Source organism: Coturnix japonica, chromosome 10, assembly GCF_001577835.2.
Source record: "Coturnix japonica isolate 7356 chromosome 10, Coturnix japonica 2.1, whole genome shotgun sequence".
Taxonomy (NCBI): domain Eukaryota; kingdom Metazoa; phylum Chordata; class Aves; order Galliformes; family Phasianidae; genus Coturnix; species Coturnix japonica.
The window spans coordinates 16,179,758-16,204,442 of NC_029525.1; the positions used below are offsets into that span (position 1 = coordinate 16,179,758).

Below are 24,685 nucleotides of genomic sequence, written 5' to 3' on the forward strand. Positions count from 1 at the left end.
CAAAGCCCTGCTGGGTGTTGATGGAGGTGGGGAGAGGAAAGGCTGCGGGTTCACACTCTGTTGAGCTGGAGTGAGGAGGGGAGTGGGAGGGCCCCGAGCTGCTATTCCCAAGCTGTCTTGCGGCTTGCAGGCAATCAGGATGACTGATCTGGTCGGGGTCAGGGGTCCGGGCCGTTGACCAGAGATCAGCTTTCCAAAGGCTCCTCTGCAAAAGTCTGAGAACTGAAGGAAGGCTCTTCATCGATTCAGCGGCACAAAGGAGGAGAGGGGCCCAGCTGGAAGGAGATCAGCATGCGCGCGCACGCACAAAGCGGGGAGTGTGATGAAATTAATGCAGCTTTGCAGAATAGCCCTGGGTACGGAGCCTGCCTTTAGTGTAGGCTGAGAATAAGGTGCAAAACATAAAGGGTGACACTCATTGGCCCGGGGGACACTATAGATCATCCCCAGCCTTCTGCACACATTCTAACGCCCCTAGGAATTACATGGCCTGCAGCCTTCTTAGGTGGAACTGAGTCTCCTGGGTCGTGCTATGCAGGACAGGAGGATGATCCCTTTCTGTGCAGCCTGCTTGGTGTCTAGAAGACACTGGCTAGGATTGTACCCAGCTCTTTTGTTACAGAGCTCACCCCAGTGCAGTCCCAAATAGGATGCATGGTGCCAGTGGGAGCCACCTCATCCACTCACCTGCAGGACAAAAGGGTCAGCCAATGCTCAGCCCTGCAAAGCTGTCAGACAGAGATGCTGCTCTTTCTTGCAGCCCTGGGAGAGGACAGCTTCCAGCAGGACGGGGACGTGGCTGTAGGATGGTTTTTCTGCTAAAGAGGATGCTGTAAAAGGCACAGAAGCAGGACCACTTCATCCTGAAATGCTCATCCTTCCTTGCTGGCTTCGGGACTCCTGGGTTTGCAATGTCACACAGCACTGAGGACACGGAGGGAAAGAGCTGCTGCCACTTGGCCTGTTTGAAACTACAGATTTAACAGAATCCTGACCCAGGCAGGGAGCAGAGAAGCTTCTACAGCTACAGAAACACAAAGCACAGAACATCTCAGAAGAAGCTCCTAGAAGGGAGGGTGGATGCCTGAGTTGGTAGCAGTAATACAGACAGTTCAGAGAGCTACTGCTGCTCAATAGAAAGCCTCCCACAGGTGTATTTTGTCCCAAGAAACACTGAAGCTCCTGAACTGCATTTCCTGAGCAGAACAGTAGCAACACAACAGCAGCCACATGAGGACAGACTGACACCCATCACCATCACCTGCCATGGGGCTGCAGTGTGACCCTGGCACAGCACTGCTGCCCATGGAAGGGGCTGCCCCATGGAGCACCGTGCTGTGTGCGTCCATGCACAGACTCACCCCCCACAAAGGCACTTAGGAGCCTGCACAGCCTCCCCACGTGTCTTCCAAACAAAGTCAAACCCATAAATTATTCTTAAATCATGAGCAGCTGGTTCGCATCCCGGTCCTCCACGTGCTTATTTGTCATGCTTCTGGGAACTGAAATATGATTTTCAACATGGTACCCTTCTCATAATCACCAAAGGTTTCAAGTTCATTGTGTGCACAACCCGCAGGCTCGCCTGCCCTCCTGCAAGGTATCCAAATCCCTACAAATTCAAGAGCTTGAAGGGATGCACAAATCCCTTCGTACCCCTCTGCACCCAGTCAACATGGATTCTGCAGCCAAATGCCTCCTTGCCAGCAGCAGGCTGTGGTTGCAATGGGTTTGGTACCCAAAAGGCTGTCCTGCCCCAGGCACATGTGGGTATTTCCTTGGACTCCATTCTCCACATCTGCAATAGGATTAAGCAACACAACTAGTCAAGAAAAGCAAAGTTGTCTTTCAATCTAGCTACAGAGGAATATATTCTGATAAGCCCAGAGCATGCACAGCCCTTGAAGTGAGTCATTCCCACAGCACTAAAACAAGGGCAACCAGTGATGAAGAATTTAAGTAGGAGACAGTTCATAAGCAAAGGTCACAAGGACAGCAAACACCACCTGAGCCTGGGTTCTAACGAATCCTTCCTCCCGTGGAACAAATTAAGGCCCTTAATTATCATTTTGTAAATAAAATCGTCTTGGAAAATCAATATTTAGAGCCTGCCTTCTCTGAAGATGTTAGCCTTTGTTCCTTGCTATTATGGCAATATAACCCCCCATTTCTGGGCTGAAAATTATCCCCCTGAACCTGACTGGGTTAGAGGAAGAAAAGCAATAAACCTCTCAGAACAGTAATTCGGGCACTATTTCAAGCTTCCTTGCAGATTTTGAAGTAATAACCTAAAAAGCATGATTTCACACAGGCTCCTGACTAATACATCCAGTAACCAGCCCTTCCTGCTGCAGCAATCCACATGCTTTAGGGCTGTGTTGGTGGTACCAGGTGGGAATGCAGCTGAAAATGCCAATTTCTCTTTCTCTTAGGCCAGAGCACCGGGATCACAATTGATCCAAATCACCCCATCAAAAATAAGGGCAGCGTGGCAGCTCTGAACCAAGGGCAGAGCAGAGCAGAGCATCCCTCTGGTATTTCTCAACCCCCAGCCCAACCTGGGGATCACATGGCAGGATCCCCCCCCATTCTCAGCCCATCCAGTGATTCTTATTCACAGCTTTTAATGGCACACCCCACAATTCCCCACACCTGAGCCTTCATGCATTTTTCATCGACAATTACCCGCTATCCCAGAACTGCTTTTGATTTTTGCTAATCATCGATTGGGTATTTTGTTCCCACGCAGCTGGCATTTGCAAAACATAACAGCCACCTCTGGAGAGGGCACAGCAGAAGGCTGATCTTTAATGCTAACGTGTCAAGAAACCATCAGCACACCAGGCAGTGAGGATTCGCATCAGAAGGACCATGAGGGAAGAGGAATGGATTGGACACAGCCGGAGGATCCATGCCTCAAAGCAGGGGCTGTGCTTGCAGAGCTTTGCCTTGAATACAGCAGGTCTGGACTGCACTCCTAGTTGGGTTCCTTTCCAAGACCAAGGCTGCTCTGAGTGCTACCCTTTGCAATCCATTTATATGTGGTACCATTTGGGATGTTATACTCTATTTTTTTTCTTTTTTTTCCCCTAAAAATCCCTTTGGGGGCACTGAGACCTTTATTGCCATATTAAGCAGAGTTTTAATCCAAATGAATTTTTCTAGGAAACCATGTAATCTAATTAACTGGCTCATGGTGCAGTTTAGTAGCTTCATTACTAGTAGATTTGTGATCCATCTTTACATGGACAAATATTTTCCATGTTCAACAGACTGATAAACCCAAAGTGTAATCACAGACTGATTCTGTCCAGAACTTGGTCGGCTCAGTCATGGCCATGAGGAAGAAACAAAGCACAACATGAAAAGGCTCAGGAACAAACAGTGGTTGATCTCTTCCCCCAATTCATGGAGCATCCAACCACACCACTGGACAAGCAAGAGCATTTTTCAGACCAACAGCTTTGGAACCTGCCAGGCACAGACGTTTTGCTGAAGCTGAGGGTTGGAGGAGAGCAAAAGTAGAGGAGAAGAAGCCAAAAGTTCAGCACTGTCAACTGTGATGGCCCCAGGGCTCTGCTTTACAACTGCACTACTAGAGCTGCAGAAGACACCATGTGTTAGCTGAGCCCAGGAACTGGCTGTGCTCCGCCAGCCTGTGACAGATGCAGTGTAATCTGATCGGTTTGCTTGCAATGGAAAAGGCTGAAGCTAAATTGCATTAAATGATTGCCATAAGAAAATGATTACAGACATGTTCACCGAGTGGCAGTTAACAGGCACGTGGAGCGCAGCTCTGGGCAACAGAACCTGGCTGGGAGTCGTGGCTGTGATTGAAGACCCTACTTTTGCCTTCCTTTAACAGGGAGGAGGAATGATTTCACAGGCAAGGCACCAAGGGAAGACCCTGATCTGGACTCTTTAATTTTTTCATGCATTTTGAAGTCTGTGGTCTCTTGTGACTCTGCCAATACAGGGGGACACCTATTTCCTTTCTCCTGTTTCTGCTCTGATCATATTCTAAGGGCAGACATGCCTCAGAAACCCAAGCAGTGAGCTAATACACCACGAGGATGGAATGAGTGGCATCTGTGTTTTGTGCATCACAAAACTCACTGAAGTTTTCTGAAACCTCCCAGCATGGAAAACCCTCCACTGATCAAGAAGATGTTATTACATTTCACACCTTATCCTTCTTGCAATTCACATCCTTCCATCCTTCACATAACAAACCTCAACAATGCCTCAACCCTGAAAACAAAAAGCTGCATCACAGGGAACCTTACAGAAATAAAACCCCTGTTCCTCCTAAGGAACATGTCCTGGTACCTACCCAGTCTGAACTGAAGGCCCTGACTTTTCATCTAGGTGGACTTGTATTTGTGAGTCACATTTATCAATACAGAGAGCAGCTACACAACCTTACAGAGTGCAAATCTCTACAGTAATTTAGGTTTACAACACAGGTATCTTTCAGCATATTGTTCAAAGCTGTTTCCATAGGAAATAAATCGTCAACTTGCAATTTTCACACTAAGTGCATCCCACCGTATCATTTCACAGTACAAACATCCCCATCCCCTCATATGGAAATGCAGTTATTTAGTACTCAGGGAAAACACTCTTCCCTGGTGAGATAAAAGGCTGCGGCTCAATGACAGCCAGATTCCACGCAAGTATCTCAAACAGGGGCAAATGCATTTGCACACCCAGGCAGATCAGTGTATGGGCTCCTCCAACATGGAGCGAGTGTGGTGTCCCAGCAGGAGGGACAACACTTGGCCCACCCTGAAATACCCAGAAGAGGATCAGGACGGTTGCTGGGTTCCGCTGGTTGAAGCCTGAGTGAGCTAACATGCTCTTTACTCAGTTTGATTCCATGTTTGTAGCTAAATAATGTGAAACAGACCTGCAGTGACAGCTATTTCTGGGCCATCAGGCAGGTGATATCAATCCTTCGTGCATGGCAGCTCCGGGCTGACACTGCCCTTCACCCTGGCACTTACCTGTTGTTATTCTTCAGCTTGATGTGGTCGCTCGTCTCCAGGATCTGCCCGTTCCTCAGCCAAGTGATCTGCGGGGGGGGCTCCCCTTGGGCCACGCACGTGAAGATGGCTGTGGTCCCCACAGGCCTGGAGATGGACTGGGGATGCTGCACGAACTCTGCTGGGGCTGCAAAAAGGAAGGAGAAGTCAGGATGATTTCAGTTTATTCTGGCACAAAAAGCAACCTTGTAGCTTGGTTTGCATCTTCTTGGGTACGTGAGGAAAGAAAGTCCTATCATTGTCAGATCTAGGGACATTTGGCCAAGCCACAGTATAAGCAGCAAATAACACATAAAATTGCATTAGCAAACTACTTGCAAATGGACAGTAAAGTACAGATATGCACATGGCAATCTGGCAGGTCCTTCTGTCCCCAGCAAATATGGGATGTGCTGCACACCCTCCCAATGGCAATAACTTGGGAGCCCTTTTTAGCCCAGATCTGCAGCCTGGGACCCTTCTGGAGCTGCTGAGCCTTGGAGGAGATTGCATAGCCTGTAACTGCTGTAACCTCATAAGCAAACGTTTTTACCTTCAGATTTGTAAACAGAAAGTGATTTCTCCCCCTCCCAGCAGCTCGGAATAGATTTAAAACCATTTATCAGAATAAAACAGCACAGCAGCCTACAGAAAGCGGGGCCTGAAAGGCGCTGCCAAATCGGTGAGTTTATTCAAGCAGTTACGCTTCAAAGGGCAAAGTGATAAATATACTCCACGCTGCTGCTGAGACCTAAAATCAGGTGGAACCAGCAGCAGCCGCAATGAAGACAAACAGATGAGAGGCATGAGCCCGTAATGAATTTACCAACCGGCGCTGCACAGCGGATGGCTGCCGTTCAATTCTTCTGACAAAAGCAAGATCACCCAGGGAGAAACACTCAGTGCCACTCGTGGGATTCTCCAGGCGTGGAGCTGGTGTGAGATGTGGGGATGGGAGGAAGGAGCAGAGAGGTCCAGCAAAATGTGCTGGCTGGGTGCAAGCTGCATGCAGAAACTGCTATGCAAGAGCAAAACCTTGTGGTTCATGGCCAAAAAAAACCCAAAACAAAAGCCGTGGGGTTTAGCTATGACAGCACAGCATGATTAAGCTCTTCCCCAGCTGCACGCATGCAAGGAAATAGCATCATTACCACTGCAGCAAGGCCAAAGAGCACCAAAAGGTGCCTCTGTCTCAGAGCAAAGTCACTGGTTACAAGTCCTGCAAGCAGAAAGACACAGAACCTCTCTGAAGAGCTCGTCTACCTTAAAGGAACTCCTTATTTCAGCTTTAATAACCAAAGGGAAGCGGAGCATGGCAGTCCTGACTTATGTTAGCAGTCAGGGGTGTCGCCCAGCAGAGTTTATTGTCAGGCACTCAGGTCTACTAATGAACCTGAGCTCCGCAACCTAATGGACACATATTTTCAGAACCTCCTGCTAAACTTCACGAGGCGCCGATCGATGCATTGTCCTTCTTTTTCCTTTCCACGTTTTTTCCCCGCTAGGCTTATAAATTAGAATAAAATTCAGGACGGGTCCAATAAAGCTGAGAGCACAGACAAATGAGGATGAAATCTCCCTTCCCTGCAGTGAACGGTTCCCTTTGTGGCATACACTGAGAGCACAGCACGTTAGGGACTTGATTTTCAAGGCTTCCTTAACCTCCTGCAGCCTGTTCGGTGCTGGCAAGGTTTTGCAGGAGTGATTACCCCATACCAACCCCATACCAAGGGGTTGGAAAAGACCTCTAAGGCAACCAAATCCAAACCCAACCCATCCCCATGGACCATGTGCCTCAGTGCCACATCTCCATGGATCCAGCCCATCCAGATGCCTCTGTAGGGCCTTCCTACCCCAGGTAGATCAGCAGTTCCTTCCAGCTTGGTGTCATCTGCAAACCTACTGAGGCTGCACTCAACCCCCTCATTGGCAAGAAAGGAGCAGCAGCACAGCCCTGCCTTATTTTCATTCATAATGAACAGAGCATCTCATCACTCAAAGCTCAGCACATTGAGGCACAGTGGCCTCAAAAGCTCACCTCCCTCCACCCTGCAGCCATAAGGCCACTGCAGGTGGTGAGGAGAAGCATCTCTCAGCCCTCCCAAGAAAATCTTAATGTAGACCTTAAGGAAGATTACTCTTCAGAACAGAGGATTCCATCCCTGCAAGGAGGAGCAGGCAGGCTCCAGCTCTTGCTTCTGTGGGATGAGGAAACCAGAATGTTGATTCTTCAAGACTTAATGGGAAAGAGGGGATCATTTGTAATGAATTTTTAATGAATATTTAAAGGGCGTGACATTGGTATCAAAAAGCAATAACGCTTAATGCCACCTTCAGAATCATTAATGAAGTGCTGCAATCGGTTTTCCTGCACACAACAAACTGTGATAGCACAAAGATGCACTGTAACAACAGGCTGTAATGGGAGAGCTGGGAGCCTCTCTACGCAGCCCCAGCCCCAGCACTGGATTGGGGTTCAGTCTTTACTGCAGTGAAATTCGAGGTGCCAGTGCCCCTTGCACCCAAACACTAAGCAGTCATTAATTCTCAATTAGCTACAGTCATAGGTGAAGGGAGGGAGGCTGGGGTGAGGAGGAGGAAGAATGATCTAGAAACAACAAAACCTCATAAATTAGGCTTCCAGAATGCACAAGAAGGGCATAAAGGAGAAGACGGGTCAGCGGGGAAGTCGGTCAAGCACAGCATCAGATGACAGAAGATAAAGAACTGCCCCTCACTTCGCCTCTTTCCACTGCCTACAGAGGACGCACAGATGCTCCTGTGAGTAACTGCATGAGCTGCAGAGCTGGTGGGACTGCTGGGGCCAAAGACAGAACTGTGGCCATGTCTGCTGGGAAGCAGGTAAAGGCCAACCAGGGAGGTGATGTGAAGCTGCAGCACAGCACGGCCTCGAGCTGCTCAGCAGTGGGAAATGTCTCTATGTCATCTACCTGGCCAAGGGTGGACACACTGGGGGCTCCAGCACCACAGCTCACTACATCATCCTAAGGGATGAGATCCGAGTTTCCTGCTCAGCTGCTTTCCTTGGGAAGACAAAACAAGCAGGCAGACAGGCTGACCCATGCAGCAGGTCACAGTGCTGGTTCTGAAGCATGAATTTCAGCCAGGGCTAAAGTGTAAACCACGTGCCACAGCGCTGAGCCTTAACAACAGCAAGTGCAGCACATCTGCTGGCAATCTCAGCCCTGCAGCAGCACCAGCACAGCACAGAGATGGAGAAAACACCAGGAAGAGCAGCAGCGGCCAGATCTGTTGGACTGAGGAGCGATGCCCTGTTCTGCCAGCAGAAAACAACACGAACAAGGCAACCTTTGTCGGCAGAGCTTCAAAACCACGTCCTTAAGATGGGCACCCATTTATGAGATGGGCTCTCATTTTTTCTGCGTAGCTTTCAGGAGGAAATGAAGCGTGGAGTGGAGAACACTGGTGACCATCTGGCCATTCACAGCCCATCAGTTTGTTATGACACCAAACACATAATAAAGCACAAAAGATTGCACAGGAGGTAGGGAGAAAGCTCTTTGATATGTTTTTCTCCCCTTGCCACTGAAGCCTGCTCTTCCCTTGCACTGCACACACACATGCCCTGCGCTTGGCCGTGCTGTGTTCGACCCTTCCACAGCTCCCCTGGGAGACATCCATTGGCAGCCCCGGCACAAAGCAATATTCAAATGGCTGCACTGGGATCTGAAGAGAAAATGGAAACTTTCTTGTGTGAGAACCTTACAAAAGAGATCAAAGGAGCCTAAATGGCCAGGGGAGGGCAAGCAGGGAGGGAGGGAGCGGGGGATTGAGGCCTTATCCTCTAAAAGGAGGAGGAATTCCCAGGAAGATAATAAGATGATCTAAAGGAGAGCCTGCAATGCGTAAAGCTGGAGGAAAAGCAGAGCCCTGTGACAAGACACCTCTGTGGCTGCTGGGATGGGGATTCTGGCATCCCACAGTGGGGCGGAGGTGGCAGCAGGAGGGCGGATGGGGTTTCAGTCCCTGCCTCCTGCCAGCTCCTCACCTTACAACAGGAAACATCGCTCTTTCTGCCTGTGTTTCCCACCTATAAAACACGCCTCCTTCAAAAGGCACAGGGCGAGTTAATTTGTGCCTGCAGGCACTTCAAGGGCTCTGCATAAAGGCAGCAAGTACCTGGCCTGGTGCTCTGAGGATGCTGGCATTGTCCCAGCCCTGTACTACCTTCCTCTCCAACCAGGCTTTTGATAGCCTGTTCTTGGCTTTTATTCTCTTTATGGATGTAATCTGCATCGCTGACATCTCAACAAAGATAAAATCAGTCTCCCACATCAGTCATTACCGGTGTTTTCTTCCCAGGCAAACCTAATGGCAATCATTTGTACCTCTCAGCTGGAAAATTCAGGCAAAATGAGATTCAGATGGAGAAGTTGCTTGCAGAAGGAGGGTGAGCAAAGCCGGGATGAGTCCAACTGCCTCAACATCGGGCACTTTATGGATGGCAACACAGCTTCGACTCTTGTACAAAGCAGCTCACGTCCATAAGTGCTGCACGAACATATTCCACACCACTGCCCACTTCTCTGCTCATCTCCAGCACAGAAGCAACTTCCTTCTATAGCGAGGCTGGATTCTGGTGGCCATTTTAGAGACAAATTCTCATCTTGGTTTTCCAGGTGAAAATCCACTGTAATCCTGCACCAAACTGCTGCTGCTCGGGGGCTGATGTTCAGCGCCCCAAAGAGACTGCTTTGCAGCACTGAGAAACTGCTACCCTTTCCCTTCCCCTCCAATTGCTAAATGGAACCATCAAGTGTATCTAATAGCCGCGTTTTTACAACATCAGAGATTTTTCAACTAATTTCTTCTGGCTCTGCCTGTCTGCTACCTAGAAATCAGCTTTGTGCTTGGGCTGCACATGCAGCATGTGCAGAGCCATCTTGCAGCAGCTCAAAATCGTTTGTGTCAGTACAGTGAGGTTTTCTCAATGCTTGGGTTGTTCTCAATGCCTGGGCTGTGTTGCTTGAAAAGAGGACTCCCAGGCCAGCTGGCAGTGCTCACTGTTCACTTAGAAATACAACAGCAAAAGAAATGGCAAGTTCTCACCTCCTGCCAGCAGCTGGGACCCAGGAGGATCACTCAGCCCCATACAAGCTCCCTTTCTGCCCTGCTCCCTGCTGCTCCCAAGGCAAAAGGGAGCAGGGATGCCAGCACATGGGGACCGCAGGTGCTGCTGGATCACCACAGCCACTCTCAGGACCTGTCAGGTGAGCATCAGGGCTTGAGCAGGGCACTTTCCCCATCACCAGCATAAAAGGTTCAATTAGCTCATTCCAGCAGGAGGTGTATAATTTCAGATTCAGGATATCATCAGTCAATAGTTAATGAGTGAACTGATGAGAGCACGCACGATGCTTTAAGTGGACTAGCCTGAAGAGGAGGTGAGTGCCTGTAATCAGGGGTGGATTACTGCCATTCAGAGCACACTGCCAGCTGGGTTTGCCTTCTGAAATACTTGCCTGGCTCCCCTCACCATGGAGACTGGTTGCACAGAGCATACGCAGAGGATTTGTTTGGTTTCTTCAGTGAACTCTACTCTGGGCTGAATCAGCCTCTCACAGTGACATTTCAGGACAGTTGCTGTTGGGAAAGGGAGCAGCCTGAGTATGAACCCAAATGGGGTTTTACTCACACTGGAGCAAGAGGCTCAGATGCAATGCTGACTGCTAAAGCAAACAGGCTCGCTGACTTTCTGCAAATGGCTCTAGCTTTATTTGTGCCATATCCACTGGTGGATATCACTGCATGAGTGATGCAATAAGAGAATGGTGCCCACATCCCTGTATCACTAAGACAGTGCAGAGGGCAAGAGACAAATCTGGCTAACCAACCCATCCTGTGCTCTCTGCTGAGATGTACAGGTAACAACAGAAGTCTGCTCAGCCATCTACTTCCAATGAGGTGCTAAGACACTGCAACTTAAAGCTGAGGCCTCAGTTCAAGGATACCAGTTACCCCTCACCTCTGTGAGATACTGAGACTTTCACCTACCTGGAAAACCATGTCTTAAAAAGAAGTGCTTTGTTTGACACCATCAGAGAAGCCCAAACCAACCCATCACGTTGCCCAGGGACACATAGAAGCTGTGCAGAGCACATGGGTACCATCACTCTGCAACTGTGTCAGCCCTGCTGTGCTCACCTTGTACAACCAGCCTGCCCTGAGCAGTCCTTCGCACCCGAGTGCCAGGTTTGTTCGCAGCACACACGTAGATGCCAGAATGCTGCACGCTGAGGTCTGAGATCATGAGATTTCCTGTCCCCAGCACCTGGATTCCCTCCACACCAATTGGGCGGCCGTCTGTAAGAAAGGAGAAAATATAAGGGTTGTACGCCGGGCCTTTGTTTGTAATTCTCCAGGGTACAGTCTTTGTTGAGGTCCAATCTAAGTTCTTGTGGAGCAGTACAATGCACTCATACTGGGATCTGCCAAGTAAAGTCAATGGGTTATAGTTGATGCTCTTAGCATGGACTATAGTCATGGAGAAGAACTGCACTCTCAGTTAAGTGTTGCCCCAAAGCCACACTTTGTGCTGCCTGGAAAACCAAGGTACCATCACAGGAAACGTGGAAGCTTTCAACACTATGTTCAGGTTAAGATGAAGTTCCCAAAATGCTTTTCAATAGTGCAATAAAACCAAATGAAATTGTACCAACTTCCACGAGCCATTGTCCAAGTTCTTACACTGGACTGACCAAGGATCCAATAGAGACATTGTGGAAAGCAAGCAAACACCCTGATGTGCTTCCCCAGCCACCAACAATTAATGACTTGTGGATCTCCTGAGCTAGAAGTGATGCTTTTGTGTCTGCTAACCCTTGGTGGATCTGTCTACTGCTTCTGAACATTGGATTTTTGATTCCTGAACTCCTGAGTACACAGAATTGCCAGGAGCCAAATTGTGAGCTGGATAGTTTGCTCAGCTGCACTGGGTTGGAAGCAACGGGAAGGGCTGCCTGCATCCTGAGTGCTGGGTCTGAAGGAAGATGGCTGGAGAGCAGCAATGGAAAGTTGCTTAACATAAAATAGTTCAGCATCAGAGAAGTCTCCTTTTTTCAACAAAGCCTGTTTTCACTGGAAACTCCCAGCCAGCTCTAATTACAACGTGTTTCATTAGTATCAGGCTATTGCTTTTTATTGTTTCATTGGGTTGTGTTTTAAGACACTGTCTGACAAAGGCAGCTCTAAATCACTCCTAGCACGTGTCAGGGTGTCTGAGCAGAGGAGCAAGGCAGGGGATTCGCCTTATTGCAGCAGCAGTTAAAGAAAGCACACCTTCCTCAGATGGGAACAGGGAATCCAGTTCCGCTCCCACCTTTGCTCATGGAGATGTTTAAGGAGCTTACAGAAAAGAAGAGAGAACCATCCTTGATGATCGCCCCATCCAAAGACCCCATGGGCTCTCCCGATGCGCGTTCTCCCCAGCAGCAGAGTCTGTACCTTGCACCTCAAAGCTATGGTTAGGAAAGGGAAACATCCATCCAAACACATTCCTCCCAGGAGCTCTGCTGGTCTGTACCATAGTCTTACCCACCTCGAGAAATTGTTGCTGGGGTCCATTAGCAACAGAGAACCTCAATCAAGTTACTTTGCAATAGTATGGTTTAGAGCTCATCTTACGCTTTGCATAATAAAGAATATTATGAGGATTGGATCCATCGGATAACTAACAGGCTCTGGAACAGACTGGGAAATCAGAAAGGCAAAACAGCACTCAGAAAGAAGGGCAAATTAACTATCAAGACATACGGATCCACTTGGCAAGGCAAGGATGGGACGGGGAGCTCATCCCTCTGACAGCAGCATTGGAGGGATCCCGTTTCAGACTGGTAGCATCAGGCTACCGGCAAAACATGGTCCAAAAGCTACCGAGCACTTGATAAACATTTCTCCTGTCAGGCTCTTTGCATTGTTTTTCAGGAAATTTTGAAGCTCCGAGGTTTCCTTGCTTCATTAGGCAGGCAATGCTAGATCACTTCATTATTTGTACTGCAAAGAAAAATGCCTGGGTCTTCTAGACAGAGAAAAACAATGTCATTAAATGATTAAATGATCACATAGCTGGCCAAGCCACTGCAGCAATAAATGACTCAGTCATAAAAGGGACAATAAAACATGACCTGTCCCACAGTTAATGAGCAATAAGAAGGAACCATTTCCTTCAAACATCATTTGAACTGAAGTGTAAAGAGGTCTGAATTAAATTCAAATTGAACTTGATTTCATCTTTTAAATTAGACCTTTTGGAAGCCCGTATTTACAATGGGTGTAAAAATCAAATCTCCCTCTTGAGGGAGGGATGGGATGAGAGAAAATGCAAAGCGGCCGTACTTGGATGCTTCACCCCATCACTGCCTTAAGAAACACCACAGAAATGTGACTTGAATGTCAGTAGATTTACTCTATTATTTATCACGTGCTACATAATTTAAGCATGACAGTCCCAGCCTGCAGCAGATACTCCACACTGCACAAATACCTGCATCGATACTTCCACAGTCGTTTCTCCGGCTCCAAGTATTAATTAGAGGTGTGATGCTCTGAAGAAACATCTCCTGTCAACCCAGCATCTTTCATCTCCCTGAGGAACAAAGCCCTTTGAGCCCTGAAGCCCCAAGAGAGCTGCTGTTTGATTCCAAGAGCACAACTGCCTCTAACAGCCATGCAGGATCCCTGTGTTGGATCAGCCTGTATGTCACTTGCTGTTTTCCAAGAAGTCCTGCAAGCTCTTAGCATAACACTTACCCACCTTCTTCTGTCCTCCTTGTTCTACTTGCTTTGAGGGTAAAGAACTAGATCCAACACTCCTGAACTCCAATTGGAGGGCTGGGACACAAGGGAGGGCCATGAAGCACCACACAGCTGTGATGGGTTTGGAGAAATGTATGGAAAGGGCTCCGGAACCCAAACCAGCTCAACCTGAGCCATCCTGAGATCAGTTAGAAGGTTTTCAGCTAATATCAGGTCTAACTTCGTAACACTGACCACATGTACAAATAACATAAAGCATTTACACAAGACACCCTTTGTACCCAGGAAGCTCAGGAGGTTGCAGAAGTGCTGTGCATTGGACTGATGTCTCACACCCACTTTGCAAAGACTGACATCTATTTTAACCTTGTTTTTCTTGCAGGGAGACTTGAACAGGCTTGGATCGAGGAATTAAGACCCTGAAAACCCACCTTCCTGGCACTGCTTCTCATCAACAAGTCACCTCTCCAGGCTTCAAACTGTTGATCATTTACCACGACCCTCCACTTATGAAGTCAAAGCAGAACATTTGAGGGCTGAAAACAAGCCAGATGAGGGGAAATGTCTGCCAGATTATCTTCGTCAATCCTTAACTGAAGACAGATGAAGGATGTGAACCTGACAACTGATGAATAAACTGGAGTGTCCTCCAAGTGGGAGATGCTCCCAGAGAATGCCTGGCTGTGGAGCACTGGAGGCTCCCATGTTCCCTGTTGGAGCAGAGGCTGGATGCACGATGCCTGGGGTTTAGGAGCCGCGTTATTTATTTTTCCAAGGTGCACACGATGCCTCCTGGAGTCCTTTCTCTGCCTGCTAAGAAGTGATTGGCACACTGGTACCAATTACGGGGACCTGTTAAAAGGTGCCAGGCGATATGAATATGCAACAACACCAACGCCTTTCTTTTATAAGTAGCAAGTAGAAAGACAGTAACAACTTTCTAATGTTGATCATTTAGGTCTTTTGTGAATTCTTTGTATCGTGCCATAGTAGCCTTCCACTTCTTAGGCACATGGGTCTCCTGCTCCAGCGGACACCGGGCACATTGGATTAGCATATTTAGAGTACATTGCAACAGTTGACTATTCAGTATGTGAAGTGGTGAAATTTACTCTATTATTTCTAAACACTTACAGGAATGGTGCTCCTGTCAACCAGTCAGCCATCTATTGCAAGCTTCTGTGTCCAATAAGTTACCAATTAATTGGCTCCTACAATTGTTGTATAGTTTACTTCTTGAATGGCTCCCTCTTCAGTAATTTCCTTCCCATTGTGTGACCCTTTCTGACAACTCCCGTATAACGCTATCAGATAATCACTGTCTTTTCTTTCTCACCTCACTTTTCTGTATCTCTCTAAATAGTGTATTATTCTGCCTTGGTACCTTTTATGGAGGCCAGCTCAGTGGCCTGTCAGTTAAAGGGTAAGGATACATTAAAATCGTCACTCATTCAAAAGGCTTTGCACTAAGTGCCCAGGATATTCATTTGTGCACACATACAGGTCCAAGCCTGAAGTGCGTAGCCCTGAAAGGAAAAGCCCTATCTTCCCTGAACAAACTCTTAATGATTTTCCATCTCTCTCAGAGCCTGCTCTCTAATGAATGTTGACATTTCACGCACTGCGACACACAGGAATTCTGTTTGTGGTCAGCAGCTACAACATATTCCCAAGGAAATTAAATTCAAAATTGATGGTGCCACAGTCAAAAACCGGCCCAGAATTTGAATGATTTCCTTCAAGCAAAACACAGCTGCCTTTCCTACTGAAAACCAGGGTGGTGTTAGCAAAGGCAAAGCAGAACGTGCTAATGTTTTTATGACTTGCTTCCCCTTGCAACATGTAGCTGTAAGAGCAAAAGTGCTTCTGAAATCACTGCAAAGAGATGATAGGCCTACAGAGCCATCAGAATGCCTATAAGCCACGTCGCTGTTGAGACTAGTGAAATGCTATGAAGACATCGTCGTCCTTTGGACACGGAACATTCACACTGAAGGGGAGGGAAAGCAATGAGCTCTCCTTCCCATTCTGCAGCTCTAAATCTGCTGCTTTGCCACAAGGGGTGTTTATTTTTGGTGGAAGGCAACGCTGAGCTCACACCATCCAGACAAACCTAGCATGAAGCTATTACATCTTCATTATTGCACTGCTCTATAGAGACAAGTGTTTTGAAGAAGGTAATAAGCACTTATAATTAAGGCAATTATAACGTAGTTTATTATAGTTTAGAGCTAACGTAGAGCTGCTCTGTGTCCAGAAGAACCAGAACAGTGCTAGAGCTTATCTGGGGAATTTTTAAACCAGCATCAATCTGATGGTTATGGCTCTGGGGGAAAAAACAGAAGCAGACAAGTTGATTTTATAATCCACCAAAGGAAGGGAGCAGGCAAGTGTGGAGAAACAGCACTGTTACTGCTGGGTACGCGTCCTTGTGCCCTCACAGATGGCCCTGAAGTGAGACTTCACTCCTCCCACAAGCCTGACTTGACCCAGAACAGACCTGAAGTCCCACATCCAGCACAGCAGCACGGGACAAGATTATCCCTGTTTGTGCTTCAGAGCCACTTGGGGTGACTCGGGGAGATTAGCTTCTAAAAACCGCACGACCTTGCAGACTGGGAGGCCTTGGGAAACACTAACTGAACCCAACCCCATAGCACTCTCAGAGAGTTACCAGCTCTAGAAGACAAATCAAAAGCCATCAGCTCTTTGCTCAGCACAGACATCTGTTGGGCATCAGAAGCATCGCTCTGCTCAAAGTATTTCCTGAGCTAGTATCCCAGTTAGAGCCTAAAATAACCCTTGCTTTCAGACCAAGAAAAACATCACATTTTGCTTGTATGATCCCATCAGACACTGGCCCTGGTTTCCATGCCGATTAAAGAATACCACTGACCTCAGCAGCAAGCATCTGTTTTTACAGAGCTTCAGACATGCTACCTTAAGCTCCCTCTGCTTTTATAGAGCTCTCTGAACAGGCAGCAAGTTTCTTTCAAGTCTGTTTTACATGGAAGTCATGTTTGTGTATGATTTTGTCTCTCTGGGGCCAACAGTGGTGATGTTTTTGATGCAGCTGAAGGAGACGCTGTCACTCGGGGAAAGATAAAATTACCACCTTTCACGATACATCTACAGGTTGAACCAGCCCACTCCTTAACAGCCAAAAACAGCATCTTGGCAGAGGGAAAAAGCAGAGTGTAGACAAGAAGATAAAAAGCACTTCAAGCCTACAATTAATCACTGTAGGAATGGAAAGAGTGAATCACTTGTTGCTGAGATAGCCAGCAGCACTGACAGCGAGGAGGCATCCCATCACCCCAAGGCTTACCCAGGCGGCTCCAGGAGACGATGGGCCGGGGGTTGCCTGTCGCGATGCACTCCAGCACTGCGGTCTGATGCACCGTCAGGGTGAGGTTCTCTGGTCCAACAAGAATCATGGGGTCCTTGTAAACGGTGGAGTGGGAGCCTGCAAGGACAGAAGCGTCATTAGAAGGCATCCGCGTGGTCTTGCAGCATCTGATTCTTTCTTGTTTGATGGAAACACAGAGGGCTCTCTTTATCCTCTACAAATGACATGGCTGGTGCCCCCTCGGTGTATTTGGGAAATACATGAAACAAAAGGGTTGCAATACTTGTGAGGCAGCTGCATTGTCCGAATGAGTTTTAAGACCAATGAGTCCATCTCCTGAATCTATATTAAAAGCTCTGGCGCAAGGACACCGGGACCAGCAGAAGCAAAGGATAAGTGACAAAAATCACACTTCACCAGGCAGGTGAGGAGGCTGGGGACAAAACCATCACCCTGTGTCACAGCTGAACCTCCTGTGAACCCCAGAAAGTGCCTTATTCCTGGGCTGAAACTCCCATCAACCTTCAGTCCCATTTCTTTGGAAGGAAGCGAGAGAGAAATTAAAGGAGGTACTCTCAGTTCTCCATCAGCAAACAAGAACACTGACAGCCACCTCATTAGTCTTCATGCTCCCCATTTCCAACAAAAGCTGTGCTGCACTCCAGAAATGCTGAGGTCAAGCGATGTTTGAGGAATTTAAACCATCTGACAGCTGCTGCTGGCAAAAATGCTCCATGAAAAACACCTGCAGAGAAAAATACATGGGCTGAGCAACCCCAAGCAGGACAGGGCACTGGGAACAGGAGCAGAGGTCTGCCATGGGCAGGGATGCAGTGCAGAGACTGTCCCCCACCAAAGAGAAAGCTTATCTGCAAGAGCTTGTCTCTGAGATTTCCTTTCTTCCTGCATTTTTTAGAGTTACCCTGTCAGGTAAATGCAGGGGCATTTCACAGCGGTCCAAAGGGCCAGCATAGATCAGAGCAGCTCATGTGTTCATCATCCCCACAGGAAAAAAGCTCCGAGCTTGTGTCTAAATGGGCAAAATGCAAGAAAAATCACCGTGTCGGTGTGACTTAAGAGCTGACTTTCTCATTGAATGCATTTCACTGCAAGCCATAAAATGTAGATTTTTTTGATGAGAACCAGAATGCACAATAAATTCATATGACCGGTTGGCTAACCCCAAGAGATGTGAAAAACAATACCTTCCCCCTCAGTATCTCAGAGTGCCTTTAAAAGCCATGTAAAATTTATTGTTCTAAATCACAATAGTAAATGTTCACGCTTAGAATAATACGATATTATCATCGTATTATATACAGACTTCGCTATTTCAAAACACTGAAAAATGAAACTAATTGTCCAAGGTCACCCAAGAATATCAGCAAATGGGAGCTGAGACCAAAGCAGAACTTATAAAATGCTCTATTTTGCCAACAACAACAAAGGAATCACACTCTTTGATTTATACCCTGAGTCCTACACATGCAATCGGGCTTCAAGGCATGGGATCAGCCCCATGAGTTTGGGCAGACTATGACCATATCCAGGATTGATGCTTCCACCACTGCCAGCTCCATTAGGTCCCCAGAGGGGACAGTTGCCCAGCAGGGACATGGCCAAACGCTGGCCATCAGGGAGGAGGCTTCCTCCTCCAACCAAGATGCAGTGTTGAGGTGAAAGGAGTGACACAATGAGCGATTCTCATCCTCGATGTTCCAGGCAATGTGAAGGGGGTTTCTTCTGGAAGGGAAAAAGCCTCTGCTGATGCTCGTGGTCTGCAGGGACTCCGCCAGCAGCAATTGCAGAGGATGGGGAGGTCCCCAGCTCCATTGGAGTGACAGGCACTTCAGCAGTGATGGCACGGGCTGTTAGATCTCTATCAAAAGGACGGCAGCAGAGAGAGATGCAGCTCATGCTGAAAAGGTGTCAGCGCCGAGAGGCAGGCAGCCCCTGGGGAGCAGCGCCGCTAAGCAGGCACTTGAAAATAATCAATCAGCAGGGCTGCAAGGCAGGGCTGCGGGCAAGAGGAAGGGATGAGCTGTGAGCAGGCAGCTTCCTCTCCTGCAGCAGCCATCCTCCTCTTTGCAAACACCCAGAGCACAAACCTGTTTCACTGAGATTTAACCCACTGCAGTGTGTTTTCAGCAGGCTCAGAGCATGCAAAGGTGCTCACGCTGCGCTGCTCATGTGTAGGAACTGAAGCACAGCCCAGGCCCTTCAGCAGACACTTAAATGCTGAGCCTGTATTCATCATCCGAGTGCTTGAAGGAAGAGAAAAACCACAAACATCGCATAGACAGGAAACCTGTAAAATATCCATCTGCAATGAGGAATGGGAAGATGACAACAGCTAACACTTTCTGTCCTATGAGAAACAATAACTCAGACCAGAAAATTGACACAAAGAACTTCAATGCGCTGATAATTTACTGTACTTTTCCCTCTCTGTGCAGCTACCATTCACATAGATCAAGAGAACAGGCAGGTAACAGGCATCAAAAGCTCCTGGGTCTTTCAGAACCAGTTAACCTGCTTTCTTTCCCCACCAGAGCTGACAAACACAGCATCACTCACTCCTCAGCTTCTCCCCATTCTGCATGCACTGTTTTTCTTACAGACTGCAGGGGCTCATCTGACACTCGGAGCAGGTATGAGCCTCCTGCTGCAGCACCAGCGGCCAGGCAGCTGGCTGGGAGGGTGAAGTCAGGCTGTTTGACTTCTAAGATGAGAGACAATAGTGTCATTCACCACTGAGGCTGGGCTGCATAATTTGACTTAATACTTTCCACTTCCTCATGCCACGAGCAGCTACTGAAACATCAACAGAGACTTTTGAATCTAAAAGTGTTTTCAGTTAGGACTGACCGGCAACGAAATTCCTTTAGCAGAAGGAGGCAATCTAAAATCAAGTTTAGAAATTGCTCCACAGGGCTCTAAGAGGTCAGCTCGAGTCCCACATGGATGGCTAATGGAAGACGGGCAATTGGCAGGGCAGTGGAGCGTGACACAGCTATGGAAACATGGTAGTATATTTGCTACCTCCTCCTTCCTGAACTGCACTCAAGCTCATCACTTCCAGGGGACAGTTTGCATAGTCTCATAAGCAGACTGAACTTCTGCACATGCAAAGTGTGGATGTGAGTTGCTTCAGTTTGAATGCACTGTTTTATCGCATCGTATCTCCAGCAGCACACAGAAGAGCAGCTGGCATATGACTTGGGTCCCTTCCCTGTGGAGGGACCATAAGGCACTGTCAGTTCTTCAGCTGGAGCTTTCAGAGGTGAAAAAACCAGTTTTCTGCCAATTGCTTCAGATCTGGATGGAGAACTAAGCCAAAACTCAGACTGAGGTGCTCAGGGCTTTTCCTTTCCATCTTCCAAATGAAAGGTTAGCTCACTCTGGCTGCAGTGTAACACTAACAGCCTACAGAACATAATTCCCCTATTAGATAAATAATTGATCACTGTGTGTGCTGCAATTACTTCCAGGGTGGGCATGTCTCATAAGGAAATGATGAGTCTTCCACATTTCCAAGAGCATGTATTTAATGTAAAGCTGCTATAACTCTTGCTCGCACTGTCCTCCCTCTCTCCAGAAACTGGCACTAATTTGAAAGCTAAGGGACAGATTTACTTGATACCAAATCCAGATACTAATCTAGAACAAGGAAAATGCTTTTGCCTGAGAACTGTCAGCCTGAAGCTCTCTTAAACGGTCCCAGTCTAGATCAGCAACAGGCAGAAAAAGAAGGAAAGGCAGCCAGGATAGCGTGTGCTGGTACTGACCTGACACAGTGAGCCTGGCCTCCCGGCTGAACTTCACATTAGCGATATTGGTGGCAACGCAGTGAAAAATCCCACTGTCTTCTGCTCTCAGTCCCGTAATCTGCAGGACCCCCTTGGGAAGCAGCGTGTATCTGCAGCAGGAGGAAAAGCAGAATCAGAACCTTGCAAGGCAGGACATGACGTCAAAGCAGGACATCACATCACGCAGGGAATGAACCCTTCTTTCATCTTCTGATGCATCCTTGGGAAAGGACGGCTTCTGATGGAAGGTTACAAAGTAGGTGTTTCCTATTTACCCCATGGAAAGCTTTGGAAGTGTGTTCCTATGTGAACACAGCTGCTGTGTGTTACCTCCCATCAGCTGAGCACAGCAACTGTGAGCAAGCACTGGGGGAAGTGTGTGCTCCACACTCCCAAATGCAACCTTAAAACCTCAAAAGCATGAAATGCGTCTTTAAAATAGATGCCATGTGGGTACACATAGAAATGTAACTATTTTGTATATATAAAACAGGTTCATTTAGAGCATGCATGTATATACACACACATATGTGTACGTACATCATAGGTTGCTTGGCAACTGTGTGTTTAAATTGGCTGTAGTATGTCATTACACCATGATGAGTTAATAATCCATTTCCGCCTGGAAGATGAAGAATATCTTCTTCTCCAGCAGCATATGGTTAAGTGCCTATAACCTGCTCCCTGTGCCACCTTCTACATGCGTGGCTCAGTGTCGGTGGCAGCGTGACAGCAATCAGTGCTACACGTCCCCAAGTTGATTGCAGTCTCTCTGGGACTTTAAAATGCCCATTGTTTTGGATGAATTATACCACAAGAAGCCTTCATTTTTGTTAACAATCTGCCCACAGCATTAGAAGATTCAATTCCAAAGCTATTATTCTGCCTTCAAAGCCTCCAAGTGCAAGACTCAGCATACAAATTCATGTACACTTTATACGCAGAAGTGCGCCAAGCGTGATTAATGCAGAAATCCAATTCAGTTAGTGAGACAACCCTCATCACCCAGGACCATTGGTGTCACAGATTAATCTACTGAGCTAACAATAAAAATCTTCCCTATAACTGTACTCCTATTAAAAGCCTGTACAAAATCAGGACACCAAGCATAGGAAACCTGCTCCTAGGCCACGTCCTGGGTAAGCTCCCTGCCCCACAGGAGAAGCAGTGGGTGCAGTTTGCTATGGTCTGCCTCTTCCTCCCCAGACTTGGAGCAAAAGAGTCCTTGTCACACCTGGATTGTGCCACAAGTCTGGCTGTCCTCGCACCAGTGACCTGAGGGGCAATGAGGGACATCACCTATCCTGCAACATCTCATCAGGGTGTACACGAGGTGTCAGGCCCAATTCTTCACCCTTCACTCCTGTTGATGCTGCCTCAGACCAGACGCTCTGCCACATCGTTAGTTCTGCACTTGTATGAGTGAGGAGCCTTCGGAGGAGATTAAATTTAACAAACCAACCATGTATCGGGCTAAAAAAAGCTCAGATGAAAAACACCAAGAAAAACACAACTTGACAGTTGCAGTTTTCCACTGCAGGGTTGAGCCTCTTGGGTCCTTCTACTGTAAGTTCACCGTACCACTGTAAAGGTCAGGTATTGTTCCACTCCTCATGTTTTCTCCTGCCTCCAAAGAACCCAACCACGCGCTGCAGCAGGGCTGACATTTCAAGAATAGAGGCTTTCAGGAAAAATATTTACAGCTTCCTGGTTTCTCCTATTCCCAATGCACGGCCATCAGCTGGCGATGGAGGTGTGCTGAGACCCATTGTGTCCCATTGCCAGCCGTGCAGATCCCAAGCTGCAGCTGGGAACGTTGGTGTGCAGCACGTGCTTCCTGCCACCTGTTGGGATTAGGGATGTTTCCGACATGAAGGGAGCAGCCTGGAAAACACAGGAAGGGAGGACGTGCCGTCCCAGGTCTAGAATGGGGGAAGGGGTTTCTCTGCAGGAAGATTGCAGGGGAAACATCAGCACTGTGGGATGCTCTGCAGAGCTTCCCTGCTGCCACCCACAAAACACTCTGAGGGAGCTCGGTCTGGTGGCTGTGGTATAACTCGGTGCTTGCAGAGGTTCAGGAGACACTTGTAAGATCGGAAATCATGACTCTAGCTTGCAAAGAGTTACACAAAATGGGGCTGTGGAGTGATGAGGGATGTCAGAGTTACTATGAGCTCTGCCAGGACTGCTGGTGGGCTCACCATGCTGGAATGTCAGTCTGGAGGAGGGCTGCCTCCATCAGGAGATTGCAATGTAAGACTATGATGTGGAAACATCAGCTAAAAGAGTTTAACTACTTCTCCTATAACACAGAATCATTTGAGTTGGAAGGGGCCTTTAAGGGTCCTCTAGTCCAACTCCCCTGCAATGAACTTGGACACCTACAGCATGCACTATTTCTGGACAGTCTTTAGCCAGAAGGTGCCCAGATAACTCAAAACATCAACTGAACTTCCCTGTCAGAAATGGCAGATAAGAGCCTCAGCCCACATCAGTCATGCTGTAGTACAACTTTGTCACCTGTTTCCACCTGCAGATAGAACAGCCTTATGTGGCTTGGATATGCCCTACCTTTCATTGTCTGTGTTGACCGGCATGCGGTTCTTCTGCCAGAGGATGACGGGCTCAGGGAGACCATGGATCTGGCACTGGAACCTTGCAACACCCCCTTCCTCCACCACCGCGTTCTGAGGGTGGATGTGGAAGTCAGACATGGCTGAAAGACACAAAGAGAGACAAAAATCAGAGAAACATAGAATGGCTTGGGTTAAAATGGACCTTAAAGACCATCTAGTTCCAATCCCTGCCATAGACTGGTTTCCCCCACCAGACCAGGCTGCCCAATGCCCCATCCAACCTGGTCTTGTGCATCTCTAGGGGCACCCACAGCAACATGTTTCAGGCAGCAGAGAGCAGGCTGCCAGGAGCTCAGCAGCTCCGCTCCCCAACATTGTTGTTGCTGAGACCACCCCACAGTGAATGGCAGAGCCCAGTGTGCCCACACAGGGTGCATGCAGACCTACCCACTGCAGCACAGCCACAGCTGTAACCATTGTGCAGAAAGACGCTGGCATGCTGTTAGAGCTACATCAATAATACAGTAATTATTACTATTAATTAATTGGAAGGTGCTGCCTGTTGACTCCGCAATAAACATATTCGAGGCTAATAAACATCCCAGTGGTTATTTAGACTGTGATTCATTGATAGTGCTGCATCTGCAGGAAGATTGCTCACATTATCATATAAAATAAACTCAGAGAGTCCCTGCTCCACCACACCAGCCAGAAAGCCCCATCCCTGTTACATGTGCTGGGCATAATGAATGTACCTCTGCTAAGGAACAAGCTGCCCATGTGTCAGGGCAGCTTAATCATTCATCTGCAAACTCCAGTTGGGCTTGGGCAGATGGGAGGTGGCCATTAGCAATCATACATTAAATATGTGTTGCATTAACCCACCCTGCTCCCCGACCCACAGCTCGCAGCAGATTTGTTAAGAGGACTGCAACGATGCACAGCAAAACCTCGACCTCGTTGTGGGGCTGAGAGGGGTTTTCAGCCACACAGGGGTGGGTTGGAGCCCCCAGCCCCACGTCAGGCTGCATACATCAGCACAAGGCAAAAGATCAGGCACTGATTATTTCCCTTCCCCAAGATGAAAGCTAATGTAAATAGCCCCTCTGGTATGGGGCAGAGCCCAATGCT

The 24,685-nt window shown here is 47.9% G+C and overlaps 1 protein-coding gene across 1 annotated transcript in view; it reads right to left on the minus strand.

The window, feature by feature from the left end:
• The window catches only part of IGDCC3 (immunoglobulin superfamily DCC subclass member 3), an 81,111-nt gene that overhangs the window by 14,538 nt on the left and 41,888 nt on the right, over positions 1-24,685 (minus strand). The window contains exons 3-7 of the mRNA XM_015873273.2: positions 23,550-23,694; positions 20,958-21,088; positions 17,149-17,286; positions 11,211-11,369; positions 5,007-5,172 (exon numbers count right to left, since the gene is read on the minus strand). Coding sequence (XP_015728759.1) covers positions 5,007-5,172; positions 11,211-11,369; positions 17,149-17,286; positions 20,958-21,088; positions 23,550-23,694 — 739 coding nt within the window. The remainder of the gene's footprint in view (positions 1-5,006; positions 5,173-11,210; positions 11,370-17,148; positions 17,287-20,957; positions 21,089-23,549; positions 23,695-24,685) is intronic.